Raw genomic sequence first — 12,889 nt, 5'->3', positions numbered from 1 at the left:
TCAGAGCCAAAGTCTCTGTAATTCGTAAACAACAATAACAATACAATCAATGTAGTACCACAGACTAATAATAATATACTACGTATACAGTAGTACTAGCAGAGTGCATTTCAATATTCTTTTTAACAATAATAATAATAATAGCTTATTTAATTCGTTACTAGTTAGGTACTCTCCAATAACGCTAATAGTTACGTAGTAACTATATTTTCTATTTATCAAAGTATTTTATTCATGAAAAAAATACATTAATTGCACAGAATAAACGAATGTAAAACTATTTTTTCATTCATCATTTGTTATAAAAACTGGGAGCGAACAAGCGAAGTATGATTTAAAATTTAAACACCTATGTCTAATTGAAGCGAAACTTCTTTATCGGGGTTGGAAAAAAAATTTAGTGTAACATTTTTTGGTTACGCGTGACATATTTCCGTTACGCGCCATCTTTTTCTTATCCCGTCTACCACGCGTGATTCGACGTATTTCTGTAAAGTTGCATATAGTAAATTATTTTTGAAGTGAAACTTCTTTATCGGGGTTGGAAAAAAATTTAGTGTAACATTTTTTCGTTACGCGCCATCTTTTTCTTATCCCTACCACGCGTGATTCGACGTATTTCTGTAAAGTTGCATATAGTAAATTATTTTTTGAAAAATAAGGTCATAAAGAAGTTTCACTAGTTACGTGTGTACACTAGTACACGCACACATTTTTTTTGAATAATAAGGTTATAAAGAAGTTTCACTTCTTACAAGTGTGTACACTAGTACACGCACACATTTTTTTTAACTACCACCGATTCAGAAGGTAGATTAGGTACTCTTTTTGAATTAAATAGAATGATAGGAGGTAAATGAAACACAATTTTGTCAGCAAATTTTATTTTCAACGACTTGGCTTGCTTTCCTAGGTATTTTTAAATGCACAGTTTTTATATGTGCCTTCAAAGAACTTGACTGGCTGAACGTTTTCGCGCAGTACTGGCACTCGAACGGTTTGGATCCTGTGTGTATCTGTGAAAAAAACAATATGTCAAAATCAAATGTCAAATAAGAAAAAAATAATTTGGAAAATCCAAAAGTGCACGCCTCATAATTTTTTTTTAATAAATATTTATTAATTATTATTTTTGTTTATTTAATAACAATTAAACCACATCGAATCAGACCCTGAAAAATGAAAGGGTTCTATTCCTGAGCATACTCAAGCGTAAGAGAAAAAAAAAGACTCGATTAGTAAAGTATTTCGGTCGCTATCGTGTTAACAAGAAAAAGGATCCGCACATACAGACACACGGACGTCCAAGACAGAACTTTTTTAAACTGTTTTTTAACTAGTTTAAATAACAAAAATGACATCAAAAATATCATGAACGTTAAAAATAGTGTTTTTTCTTAATATGTGTGTGTATGTATTATCTTACAAGTGCAATGTATGATACATAAAGACATTTTAAGTTTGAAAAATCAGATGTTTTGCGCGAAGTGACAGTAGTACCCACCTCAACGCTTCGCTTATGAGGCGTGCAAAATCCGGCGTTATTTTTTTGTTTATTGTCTATAATTTTGATACTGGCAATCTCGCTGGCAATTATATTCTTACGTAGTAAGAAAAAAAGGTCTCGAAAAAATTTCCCGCCATGTGTGATAAATGTCAAATGATTGATTAAGTTATAAATTGAGAATCTTAAAAAATATAGGTACTCGTAGTATGTAGTTTTATAAAGACAAAACTTTATAAATGTACACATTTTTTTAAAGTTCATTCATTCATAAGTTACATTCTTCTACCGGACTTTCCTTAAAATCTGAATTGTCTATTAAAACATAATGCTCATAAAAATCGTCCTTCTATTTTAGAATACATAAAAACTGACGTGATTGTCTTGTGCTTTGTATGCGAGTGTATACAGGATGTAATCGTTAAGTGTGCACAGGCGATTATTCCGTAATTATTACCATTGAGATATACATATGGAGACGACATCGCCTACATCACTTATGTTCCGCATAACATACGCCATATGGCGTAACTGCACGCTCATTTTTTATTTGTTTTAAAGTGACACGCATCAAATATGCCTTCGTGTGTGTTACGATAATGCACAAATAATACAAATAATACGGAAAAGTGCAAAGGAATAACTTTTATCGGTAAGTACCTAACTAGATAATAATTTTTTAAACTTAGAGTAAAAAAATGGCGCACAGATTTTGTTCGTGGTGTCTCCTCCATACGTAGTAATATTATCTCAATGACTATTACAGACTTATTACAGATATCAAAAAACTTTAAACTGATATTGAAAGTGCTATACCCTAAGTAAAATTACAATAATAATTTTAAAAATAAAACGAGAAATATCCAAAAATATATGAAATATTTAAATGTTTGTTTGAAGTGCATGTGTATCAACTCACCGCATAATGTCGATTCAGCGCGGGTTTCTGCGTGAAAGCCTTCCCACAAACGGGGCAAGAGTACGGCCGTTCGCCCGAGTGCGTTCTATAATGTATCCTTGCGTGTTCCCGGCAACGGAAGCGCATAGAGCATTGTGGGCAAGCGTACGGACGCTCGCCACTGTGCCGTCGTTGGTGATACTGTAAGGCGGCTGTGGACTGTGTGTGAAGTTTTTTATTTTGTGTCAGTGACTGCGTAGTGTGTAGAGAACTTGCCAAGTTAGGTGTGAAAGGGATAAAAAAACATACAGGCGTCATTCAACGTCATATTTTCTTGTTACAATTTAGTGGTCATAGTGCAATCTCCAGTGTATTAGATATAAGCCTCTTGATCGAAGCTTTTTATTCACAAGCAAAATTAATAGAAATTTAGAGCTTGTGTGTGTGTGTGTGTTTAGTTTGTTTCAGTGACTGTGTAGTGTGTGTGTATCCTAGCGTGTTCCCGGCAACGGAAGCGCATAGAGCATTGTGGGCAAGCGTAAGGCCGCTCACCACTGTGCCGACGTTGGTGGTACTGTAGGGCGGCTGTGGACTGTATACGAAGTTTTGACGTGACAACGTCTTATAATTCGATAGAGCCGGCTGCACGCACGAAAAAACATGACTCATGCGGCGTTACCTCGCTCTGAGGCGTTCCATGTAAGGCTTGAAGTGCAAGCGAGAGCGCGGAACGAGCGACAAAGAAGCACAATCGGATGTTGTCACGTTCAACTATCGTCAGTAAACCGACTTTACAGACAACCAATTTTTTATACAAAAGCAAAAATCAACAGACATTTGCTGTGTGTGTGTGTGTGTGTGTCAGTGACTGCGTAGTGTGTGTAGATCGAAACTTTTTATTCACATGCAAAATTAATAGATATTTAGAGCTTGTGCTAAATTTCATTGTAATCGGTTCAGTAGTATTTGCGTGAAAGAGTAACAAACACACACATACACATCCTCACAGACTTTTGCATTTATAATATTAGTAGGACTCATGTATTTAATACCACGAACTGTGTGGAACAAAATATGTTCGTATTACAATTAAACATTTTTAAGTTAAAATTAAAACATAGTATTTTCTAGTGTTTGATTTTACGCGAGTATTATACATTTAGAAATTAAAGACTTTTTAACGGATTTTAAACGCGATTTATTCATTATATTATTTTCCCGACGTTCCCCCCTTGAACACGCTCGCTGTAAAGTGTTCGAAACGTCGCGTCGGGAAAATAATATAATGAATAAATCGCGTTTAAAATCCGTTAAAAAGTCTTTAATTTCTAAAATTAAAACAATTTAAAGACACCCTGTATAACTTACCGTACAGTGCTTCCCGCAAGTTTCGCACACGATATTCTTATCGTACTTATATCCGAGGTGTACTCTCTTTATGTGTGTTCTCAGTTTTGTCAAATTGAAGAATTTCGATTCACACTGAAAATAATAAAAAAAATTAAGTGCATCCATATTTCACGATCCTCCACAGAGGCTCCGCGCCTGTTGGTCTTAGCGTGATGATATACAGCCTATAGCCTTCCTCGATAAATGGGCTATCTAACACCGAAATAATTTTTCAAATCGGACCAGTAGTTCCTGAGATTAGCGCGTTCAAACAAAAAAACTCTTCAGCTTAATAATATTAGTATCGACATGTGTTATATTTTACTTCTAATAAATAAATATATTATACTCACATGATCACAAGACAGCGTTGTCATAGCTGGTGTCCTTTCAAACTCATGCGCATGAACACGCATGGTGTGCGTGCGCATATGCGAAAATCTATGCGCTTCACTTACATGCTCCTTGCATATTGGGCATGTTGCTCTGAAAAAACATAGATATAGTTAACAAAACACGTTATCCATACTAATATTATAAATGCGAAAGTAACTCTGTCTGTCTGTTACTCAATCACGCTTAAACTACTGAACCAATTTGCATGAAATTTGGTATGGAGATATTTTGATACCCGAGAAAGGACATAGGCTACCTTTTATTGCGAAATATGTACCACGGGCGAAGCAGGGGCGAACCTCTAGTAACATATAATCATGAAATTTACTGTCAACCGTTTCGTTTCACCAGCGTTCCTAATCCTTACGAAATATCAGAATAAAAAGTAGCCTAACTTACTCCTTATAACATCAGCTATCTGTCGGTGAATGTACCATCAAAATCGGTTCAGCCGTTCCAGAGATTAGCTGGTACAAACACACAGACAGACAAAAAATGTAAATAATTACTACATCCATATGCATTTAAAAAGCGGTAATTTTTATATAACAAACAGACACTCTAATTTCATTATTTGTATAGATATAAAATTCTCGTGTCACGGCGTTTATAATCTATATATGTACATAAAAGAAAGTCGTGTTAGTTATTCCACTTATAACTCAAGAACAGCTGAACCGATTTAGCTGAAAATTGGCAGGGAGGTAGTTTAGAGCCAGGAGAAGGACATTGGAGGGCTAAATATGTACCACGGGCGAAGCCGGGAAGGACCACTAGTTACATATAAAAACTGTCCCCGAAACGGCTTCACCGATTCTGATAAAGTTTTATGTGTAGTATAATAATACTAACCTAGGCTAGTTTTACGGTTATAATAATCATAATAATCACTCCTTGCCGATTTCGGCTACGGCGACTGCTAATTATTATTGTCAACACGGCGGGTCAGCCCTTTCATGCGCACGTAAATGGCTGATGTAGCCAATTTTTGCTAAAAATGTACGGTCACATTTGGGGCACGTCAAAACACCACCGCAATAATTATAATTGATTGCCGCAGGTGGTCGGGCTTTGAGCTCATCGCGTTTGGCGTCTAGCTCTCTGCAACGTATCTCCTCAAAAGCGTTGATGTTTTGCTTAAGAAGGTGTCTCCATTTAGATCGATCATTAGCCAATGCCTCCCATCTGGAGGAATCGATCCCACATTTTTTCATGTTCCGCTTTAGAACATCCTTGTATCGAAGGAGTTGTCCACCATGTTTTCGCTTACCTTCTCGTAGCTCACAGTAGAATATGCGCTTGGCTACTCTTTCGTCAGGCATCCGGAAAACATGGCCACACCATCGCAGCTGCCGTTGCATCAGGAATGCTTCTATGCCAAAGGTGTTAGTGCGACGAAGTATTTCCGTATTTCTGATCCTATCCGTCCACTTGATGCCTAATATATCCCGCAGGCATTGCAAGTGAAAGCGATCAAGCATGCGAATTTGTTTTCGATAGAGACACCAAGTCTCCGATGCGTATAATAGGTTGGGTAGGACTATAGCCCTGTAGACCGAGACCTTTGTTGCCATTTTCAGGTCGTGAGAGCAAAAAACCTTTCGTCTTAGTTTGCCAAAAGCAGCCGATGCGGCACCAATCCGAGCATTTATTTCGCCATCAAGGTCACAAGTAGAAGATTTGTGACTGCCTAGATATTTAAACTTCTCTACTGGCTTTAGTACGTCTTGGTCAAGATAGATCGTCAAGGGTTGGTTTATTGAACCTGCTGACATAACTTCGGTCTTTCGGACATTAATCTTAAGACCGAACTTGTTGCATGACTCACCAAGACCAGTCATAAGCCCTTGGAGAGAATCAGGGGAGTCAGTAATAAAGCACAAGTCGTCCGCATACATAATCTCAGTTACTATGGTATGGGAGACTTTAGTGCGAGCACGCAGTCTGTCCAAGTTAAAAAGATTCCCATCCATTCGGAACCTTACCCATACTCCTACAGGGACCGAATCTATGCAATCCTTAATTACCTCCGCGAAGTAGATCGCAAACAGGGTTGGTGCAAGAACACAGCCCTGTTTGACACCGCAGGTGACAGAAAAGGAATCGGATTGCTCTCCACTAACAGCGACGCAACAACTCATATTATCATGAAGAAGCCTTATTATCCGCACAAACTTCTCCGGACAACCGACCTTGCTCAGTACCGTCCATAATGCCTCGCGAGGAACACTGTCAAAAGCCTTTTCCAAGTCAACAAAGGAAAGAAACAATGGTCGTCTTTGTTCGCGACTTTTTTCCTGAAGCTGTCGTACAGAAAAAATAGCTTCGCAGGTTCCTCTGCCAGGACGAAAACCCAGCTGGGTCTCCGGGAGAAGCTCTTCAGATAACTTAAGAAAACACAAAAAAAAACCCGCCCTGTATGAAAAATAATATTATTTGCATTTTTCTTACCCTTTTCCTTTAAATATATAATGTGCTGCTATAACATGTTTCTTCCACGCGTCCACCGACTTGAACTGTATCTTGCATTCCGTGCAAAAACTATCCGAAATCGGCTCATCCTTTTTCGTGTCCTGGAAAGACATACATTTTTAGATAGATAAATTATACGAGTTTAAAATTAAATCTGGATTTTTTGGACTTTATGAATTATGTGTATTTTATTATATGTGTGTACAATCAATCATTCGTTCATACATACATTCATTGTTTATGTGGCGGGTTTTATATATTTGAATTGAAAGCTGAAGAGTTTGTTTGTTTGTTTGAACGCGAACTACTGGTCCAATTTGAAAAATTCTTTCAGTGTTAGATAGCCCAATTATCGAGGAACGCTATAAGGCTTTATATCTATCATATATTATCATTATTTATATAAGGTTATCATCACGCTAAGACCAAAAAGAGTGGAGCCATAAATGAGTATTAGTGTGTTTGTGTAATGGTTTGTTTTCATGAGACAATCTACATATTTTAAATACATTTTTTTATATTTACCGTGATTTTCTTTATTGTTTGTGTACGTAAAAAACGTTATATACACAATGATACTTGCGCAAGTAGATTATACATATTATACACAATAACACTTGCGCAAGTGGATTATATACACAATAACACTTGCGCAAGTGGATTATATACACAATAACACTTGCGCAAGTGGATTATATACACAATAACACTTGCGCAAGTGGATTATATACACAATAACACTTGCGCAAGTGGTGTATATACACAATAACACTTGCGCAAGTGGATTATATACAGAATAACACATGCGCAAGTGGATTATATACACAATAACACTTGCGCAAGTAGATAATATACACAATAACACTTGCGCAAGTGGGGAATATACACAATAACACTTGCGCAAGTGGATTATATACAGAATAACACTTGCGCAAGTGGATTATATACACAATAACACTTGCGCAAGTGGGGAATATACACAATAACACTTGCGCAAGTGGATTATATGCACAACTATCTGCTCCGCGCGGTTTCACCCCCGTGGCTCCTTTACTGTTGGTCGTAGCCTGATGATATATTATATAGCCTATAGCCTTCCTCGATAAATGAGCTATCTAACACCGAAAGAATTTTTCAAATCAGACCAGTAGTTCCCGAGATTAGCGCGTTCAAACAAACAAATAAACGCTTCAGCTTTATAATATTAGTGTAGATTACACTCACCACATCACCTCTATGTGCCTTAGCCACATGTACACGCAGTCCGTACGCGCTGACAAAGCTCGCACCACAAGACACGCATATGTGTTCGCTTGCGTGCAACTTGCGCAAGTGAGTTAGGTAGGAGGAAGATTTGCTGTCGATAATTTATTATTATTTCAATTTTTTTTACATTTATTCCTACCATACAATGAAATGACAAGAAATTTAGAAAACGGGATGACTAAGATGTTATACGTGACCACGCTCGCTGAAAAGTGTGCGAAACGTCGGGAAAATAATATGATGAATAAATCACCTTTAAAATCTTGAATTACTGAATGTTTAATACACGCGTAAAATCAAACACTAGAAAATATAAGGACAAGAAATGTTATCGTTATGTCTATACTAATATTATAAAGAGGAAAGGTTTGTATGTATGTATGTATGGTTTTCACGCATAAACTACTGGACCGATTTTGATGAAATTTGGCACAGATAATCTTTAGACCCTGAGAAAGAACATAGGCTACCTTTTATTGCGAAATATGTACCACGGGCGAAGCCGGGGCGGACCGCTAGTATTGAATAAATTGGCTTTATGTATTTAGCCGAACTGCTACATATATCTTGTTTGTGTAAGCTGTTGGTGCTCCAAGTAAATAAATAAATAAATTACACCCAAACACATTTTTTAATATTATACATAAACACCACTCACCGAAATATTTGGCCGCACAATTTGCATAAATACGTGTGCCCGTTGTGCCATTGTTCATGTTCTTTAGCTTGGTGTCTGAAAAAAAATTGTCAAATATTAGTGACTAGCCGTGCCCCGCGGTTTTACCTGCGTTGCTACGCTCCTGTTAGTCTTAGTGTGATGATATATAGCCTATAGCTTTCCTCGATAAATGGGCTATGTAACACCGAAAGAATTTTTAAAATCGGACCAGTAGTTCCTGAGATTAGCGCGTTCAAACAAACACTTTAGCTTTATAATATTAGTATAGATAGTATAGATATGACTCAAATCACAATATACAGATACAACCAGTAGGGAAACTTCATACAAACGTTCGAAATGGCTCACGCACACAAGCAAGCGTATTTACGAAAATCGTAAGGATGTTCTTATATCTGTCAATTGTCATAATACCCTTACGATTATCCTAAACACGCTTGCTTGTGTGCGTGAGCCATTTCGTTCGCGTGAAGTTTCCCTACTGGTTGTATGTGTCTATTGTGCTAAAATCTTCCAAAATTTTGGTATAATTATTTTGCGGCTTCGCGTGCACCACAAAATTGTATTTTTCGTGAATTCTTGACGAAGAGACATTTTGACGACGTTAGGTGCGTATATTTATTTGAGAAAAAAACCTATTTTAAACTCAACTGATTATACTTTATTGATTATAACACAATTCAATCAAATAAGTCAAACCTACACTTTTTATTACATACACATTTTCACTTTTGAATCGTTATGACATAGATTTACCACTAATCACCAGTTCGAAAAGCATTAAAAAAAAGGAGACGGCAAGAAACTCCGTAGTTTACACATATAGGTACATACATGTACTGTATGACCATAAAATAAATATACATTCATAAATACACTCTTAAAACATAACCCTCCTCGTTGCAGACGGTTAAATACACACTCACCTAGTATGAGTGAGTTGCTTGCACACGTTACACTTATACCGCCTAGAGTGTGTCGATATAACAGCTACTACTATTTTAAATAAGCAATAACGACACAATATAGGTTTTTTCCCGAAATATATAGGTATTTCTTTGACTACGTCTGTGGAAAGCTAGTTTAAAAAACACACTCACCTAGTATGAGTGAGTTGTTTGCACACGTTACACTCCTACCGCCTCGAGTGTGTCGATATAACAGCTACTACTATTTTAGACAAGGAATAACGACACAATATAGGTTTTTTTCCCGAAATATATAGGTTTTTCTTTGACTACGTCTGTGGAATGCTAGTTTATAAAACACACTCACCTAGTATGAGTGAGTTGCTTGCACACGTTACACTCATACCGCCTCGAGTGTGTTAATATAACAGCTATGTACTACTATTTTAGATAAGTAATAACGACACAATATAGGTTTTTTCTCGAAATATATAGGTATTTCTTTGACTACGTCTGTGGAAAGCTAGTTTAAAAAACACACTCACCTAGTATGAGTGAGTTGCTTGCACACGTTACACTCCTACCGCCTCGAGTGTGTCGATATAACAGCTACTACTATTTTAGACAAGGAATAACGACACAATATAGGTTTTTTTCCCGAAATATATAGGTTTTTCTTTGACTACGTCTGTGGAATGCTAGTTTATAAAACACACTCACCTAGTATGAGTGAGTTGCTTGCACACGTTACACTCCTACCGCCTCGAGTGTGTCGATATAACAGCTACTACTATTTTAGACAAGGAATAACGACACAATATAGGTTTTTTTCCCGAAATATATAGGTTTTTCTTTGACTACGTCTGTGGAATGCTAGTTTATAAAACACACTCACCTAGTATGAGTGAGTTGCTTGCACACGTTACACTCCTACCGCCTCGAGTGTGTCGATATAACAGCTACTACTATTTTAGACAAGGAATAACGACACAATATAGGTTTTTTTCCCGAAATATATAGGTTTTTCTTTGACTACGTCTGTGGAATGCTAGTTTATAAAACACACTCACCTAGTATGAGTGAGTTGCTTGCACACGTTACACTCCTACCGCCTCGAGTGTGTCGATATAACAGCTACTACTATTTTAGACAAGGAATAACGACACAATATAGGTTTTTTTCCCGAAATATATAGGTTTTTCTTTGACTACGTCTGTGGAATGCTAGTTTATAAAACACACTCACCTAGTATGAGTGAGTTGCTTGCACACGTTACACTCATAGCGCCTCGAGTGTGTCGATATAACGTGTGCTCGCATGAGTCGCCCGCTCGCGTATCTTAAGTGGCATATTGCACATTTGTGCGCACCGTTTTTCTAGAAATAAATCACATAAATTAGTATAAAGTAGTATATGATTTAATTGAACGTGTTAGTAATTTATATTTCTAGTAAAGATTTTTCTATTCCATAATTGTTTTTTTTCAATCATTTCATTCACTAATCAACACATTTCATTCTCTCGCATAGCATTCATTCATTTCACTCACTAATTCATTCATTTCATTCTCTAATACATTACAATTTACATTCATTGACGCCTTCATTCATATCACTCACGAGTTAATACATTCATTTCGTTGACTTATTCATCAACTTCATTCATTCATTTCATTCATTCATTCACTAACCTCATCATGTTTGTCCCTATGTTTCCCATACGCGACTGGATCTATAAAGCCTCGGTAACAAGTTACATTTGTACAGAGAGTTTAGAGAATTTACCAACCTCTAGTCTGCACGTAACACATAATTAATTCATTTGATAGCTCACTCATTCATTCATTAAATTAACCTATTCAATATTCATTTCAATCACTAATTCATTCATTTCATTCACTAACTCGTGCATTTCATTCACATATTCATATGTATATCATTCAGTAATACATTGATTTCATTCACAAATTCATTCATTTCATTCACTAACCTCATCATGTTTGTCCCTATGTTTTCCATACGCGACCGGATCTATAAAGCCGCGGTAACACAAGTTACATTTGTATGGAGAGTTTAGATAATTTAACGATCTTGCTCGGGCCTGCATGTCTGATATTTGTTCGTCTTCAGTCAGTATTATTTCGCGGGCGTCCACTTTTATATCTGTAAAGAATTAACAATTATTGTATTGGAACTATGCGTTTTGCATATTTTCTTATTAAAATTTACTAATTCAGTATTAGAAAAATGTAAATATATGTAAGTCTTTTAGACAACTTTTTAAAGAGTCCATAATATACATATTTTTAAAGTGAAGATAGAATGTTGCTTATTGCTTGAAATTGTAAAAGGTCATCCACACGTCTGCCGAACAACGTGACAAACAACGAACACATAGGGACAGCACTATACGAAGAAAAGAGATGTATGTACTTATTTCCTTCTCGCTTCTCTGTGTAGCGCCGTCCCTATGTGTTCGTTGTTTGTCACGTTGTTCGGCAGACGTGCGGATGGCCTATAATATTTGAAATCAAATTTTTATAGTAGATACATAATATATTATAATATTTCATACTATACTATCTTTGTTTTACTACGCGGACGAAACCACGATCAAGTATTTCTATGACTTTTTACACATTTTATTTAATCGTACTTATATTTAAAACGCGAAATTTTGTAAAAAATGTATGTTTATTACCCTTTATACTGATTTTGATGATACTTGGCAATTATGTAGCTTATGTACAATAATAACTCAAACGTATTTCTAATCCTTGCTATTGCCCGAAACCGTGAAGCAGAGCAACATTAATATTTAACAAATCGTTTAAAATCGATTAAAAACTATTTAATTCAAATTATACTGAACTCACCAGCAAATTTAATCCTCTTTTTCTTGCTTTTCGTTTTATCGTTATTTTTATTATTTAATGTACTCAAAGGAACATCGTCTTCCGAATCTGATGGTTTAACATCTGCCGTGTCTGTTAACTTAAAATCTATGGAAGCTGTATCTGAAATAAAAAAAGACGTGTGTCACTCGGGGACTGCCGCGGTAAAGCTATATTGCATGCTATGCCTTCAAGCCACACCTCCGTGCCCGTCGGAGTGGGGAGCGTGAGGTTTTTTCGTTACGGAATTTCTCGATTCGGTCCCCGCGCTCAAGGCCCGCGATAGAAGCTATGCAATAGCTTAAAAAAATGCATGGGGACGGGAACTGCGCGTCTTTCTTTGACTATGCGGGTTTTTCTTTGACTATGCGGGTTTTTTCTTTGACTAAGCGGGTTTTTCATAGACTATGCGGGTTTTTATTTGACTATGCGGGTTTTCTTTGACTATGCGGCTTTTTCTTTGACTATGCGGGTTTTCATTTGA

General features: G+C 36.6%; 1 protein-coding gene and 1 long non-coding RNA gene across 5 annotated transcripts in view; both read right to left on the bottom strand.

Moving 5' to 3' along the window:
* The window catches only part of LOC149475253 (uncharacterized), a 57,787-nt gene that overhangs the window by 28,327 nt on the left and 16,571 nt on the right, over positions 1–12,889 (bottom strand). The window lies entirely within an intron of this gene.
* Positions 1–12,889, bottom strand: part of LOC149475255 (uncharacterized) — a 114,106-nt gene that overhangs the window by 91,885 nt on the left and 9,332 nt on the right. Inside the window, exons 4-13 of one of the 4 annotated variants that reach the window (XM_089713600.1) lie at positions 12,388–12,528; positions 11,502–11,674; positions 10,758–10,888; positions 8,584–8,658; positions 7,884–8,016; positions 6,639–6,760; positions 4,145–4,277; positions 3,771–3,884; positions 2,424–2,621; positions 873–1,016 (exon numbers count right to left, since the gene is read on the bottom strand). In XM_089713600.1, the coding sequence (XP_089569726.1) occupies positions 873–1,016; positions 2,424–2,621; positions 3,771–3,884; positions 4,145–4,277; positions 6,639–6,760; positions 7,884–8,016; positions 8,584–8,658; positions 10,758–10,888; positions 11,502–11,674; positions 12,388–12,528 (1,364 nt within the window). The other 3 variants (XR_016318096.1, XM_089713601.1, XM_089713602.1) reach the window with 3 other exon arrangements.

Source organism: Colias philodice, chromosome 31 (assembly GCF_061535455.1).
Source record: "Colias philodice isolate Cphi_HAF_F1 chromosome 31, ilColPhil1 Martin Lab GWU primary, whole genome shotgun sequence".
Taxonomy (NCBI): Eukaryota; Metazoa; Arthropoda; class Insecta; order Lepidoptera; family Pieridae; genus Colias; species Colias philodice.
Note: the sequence above shows the minus strand (reverse complement) of the source record. Positions and strands in the feature narration are given on the sequence as shown.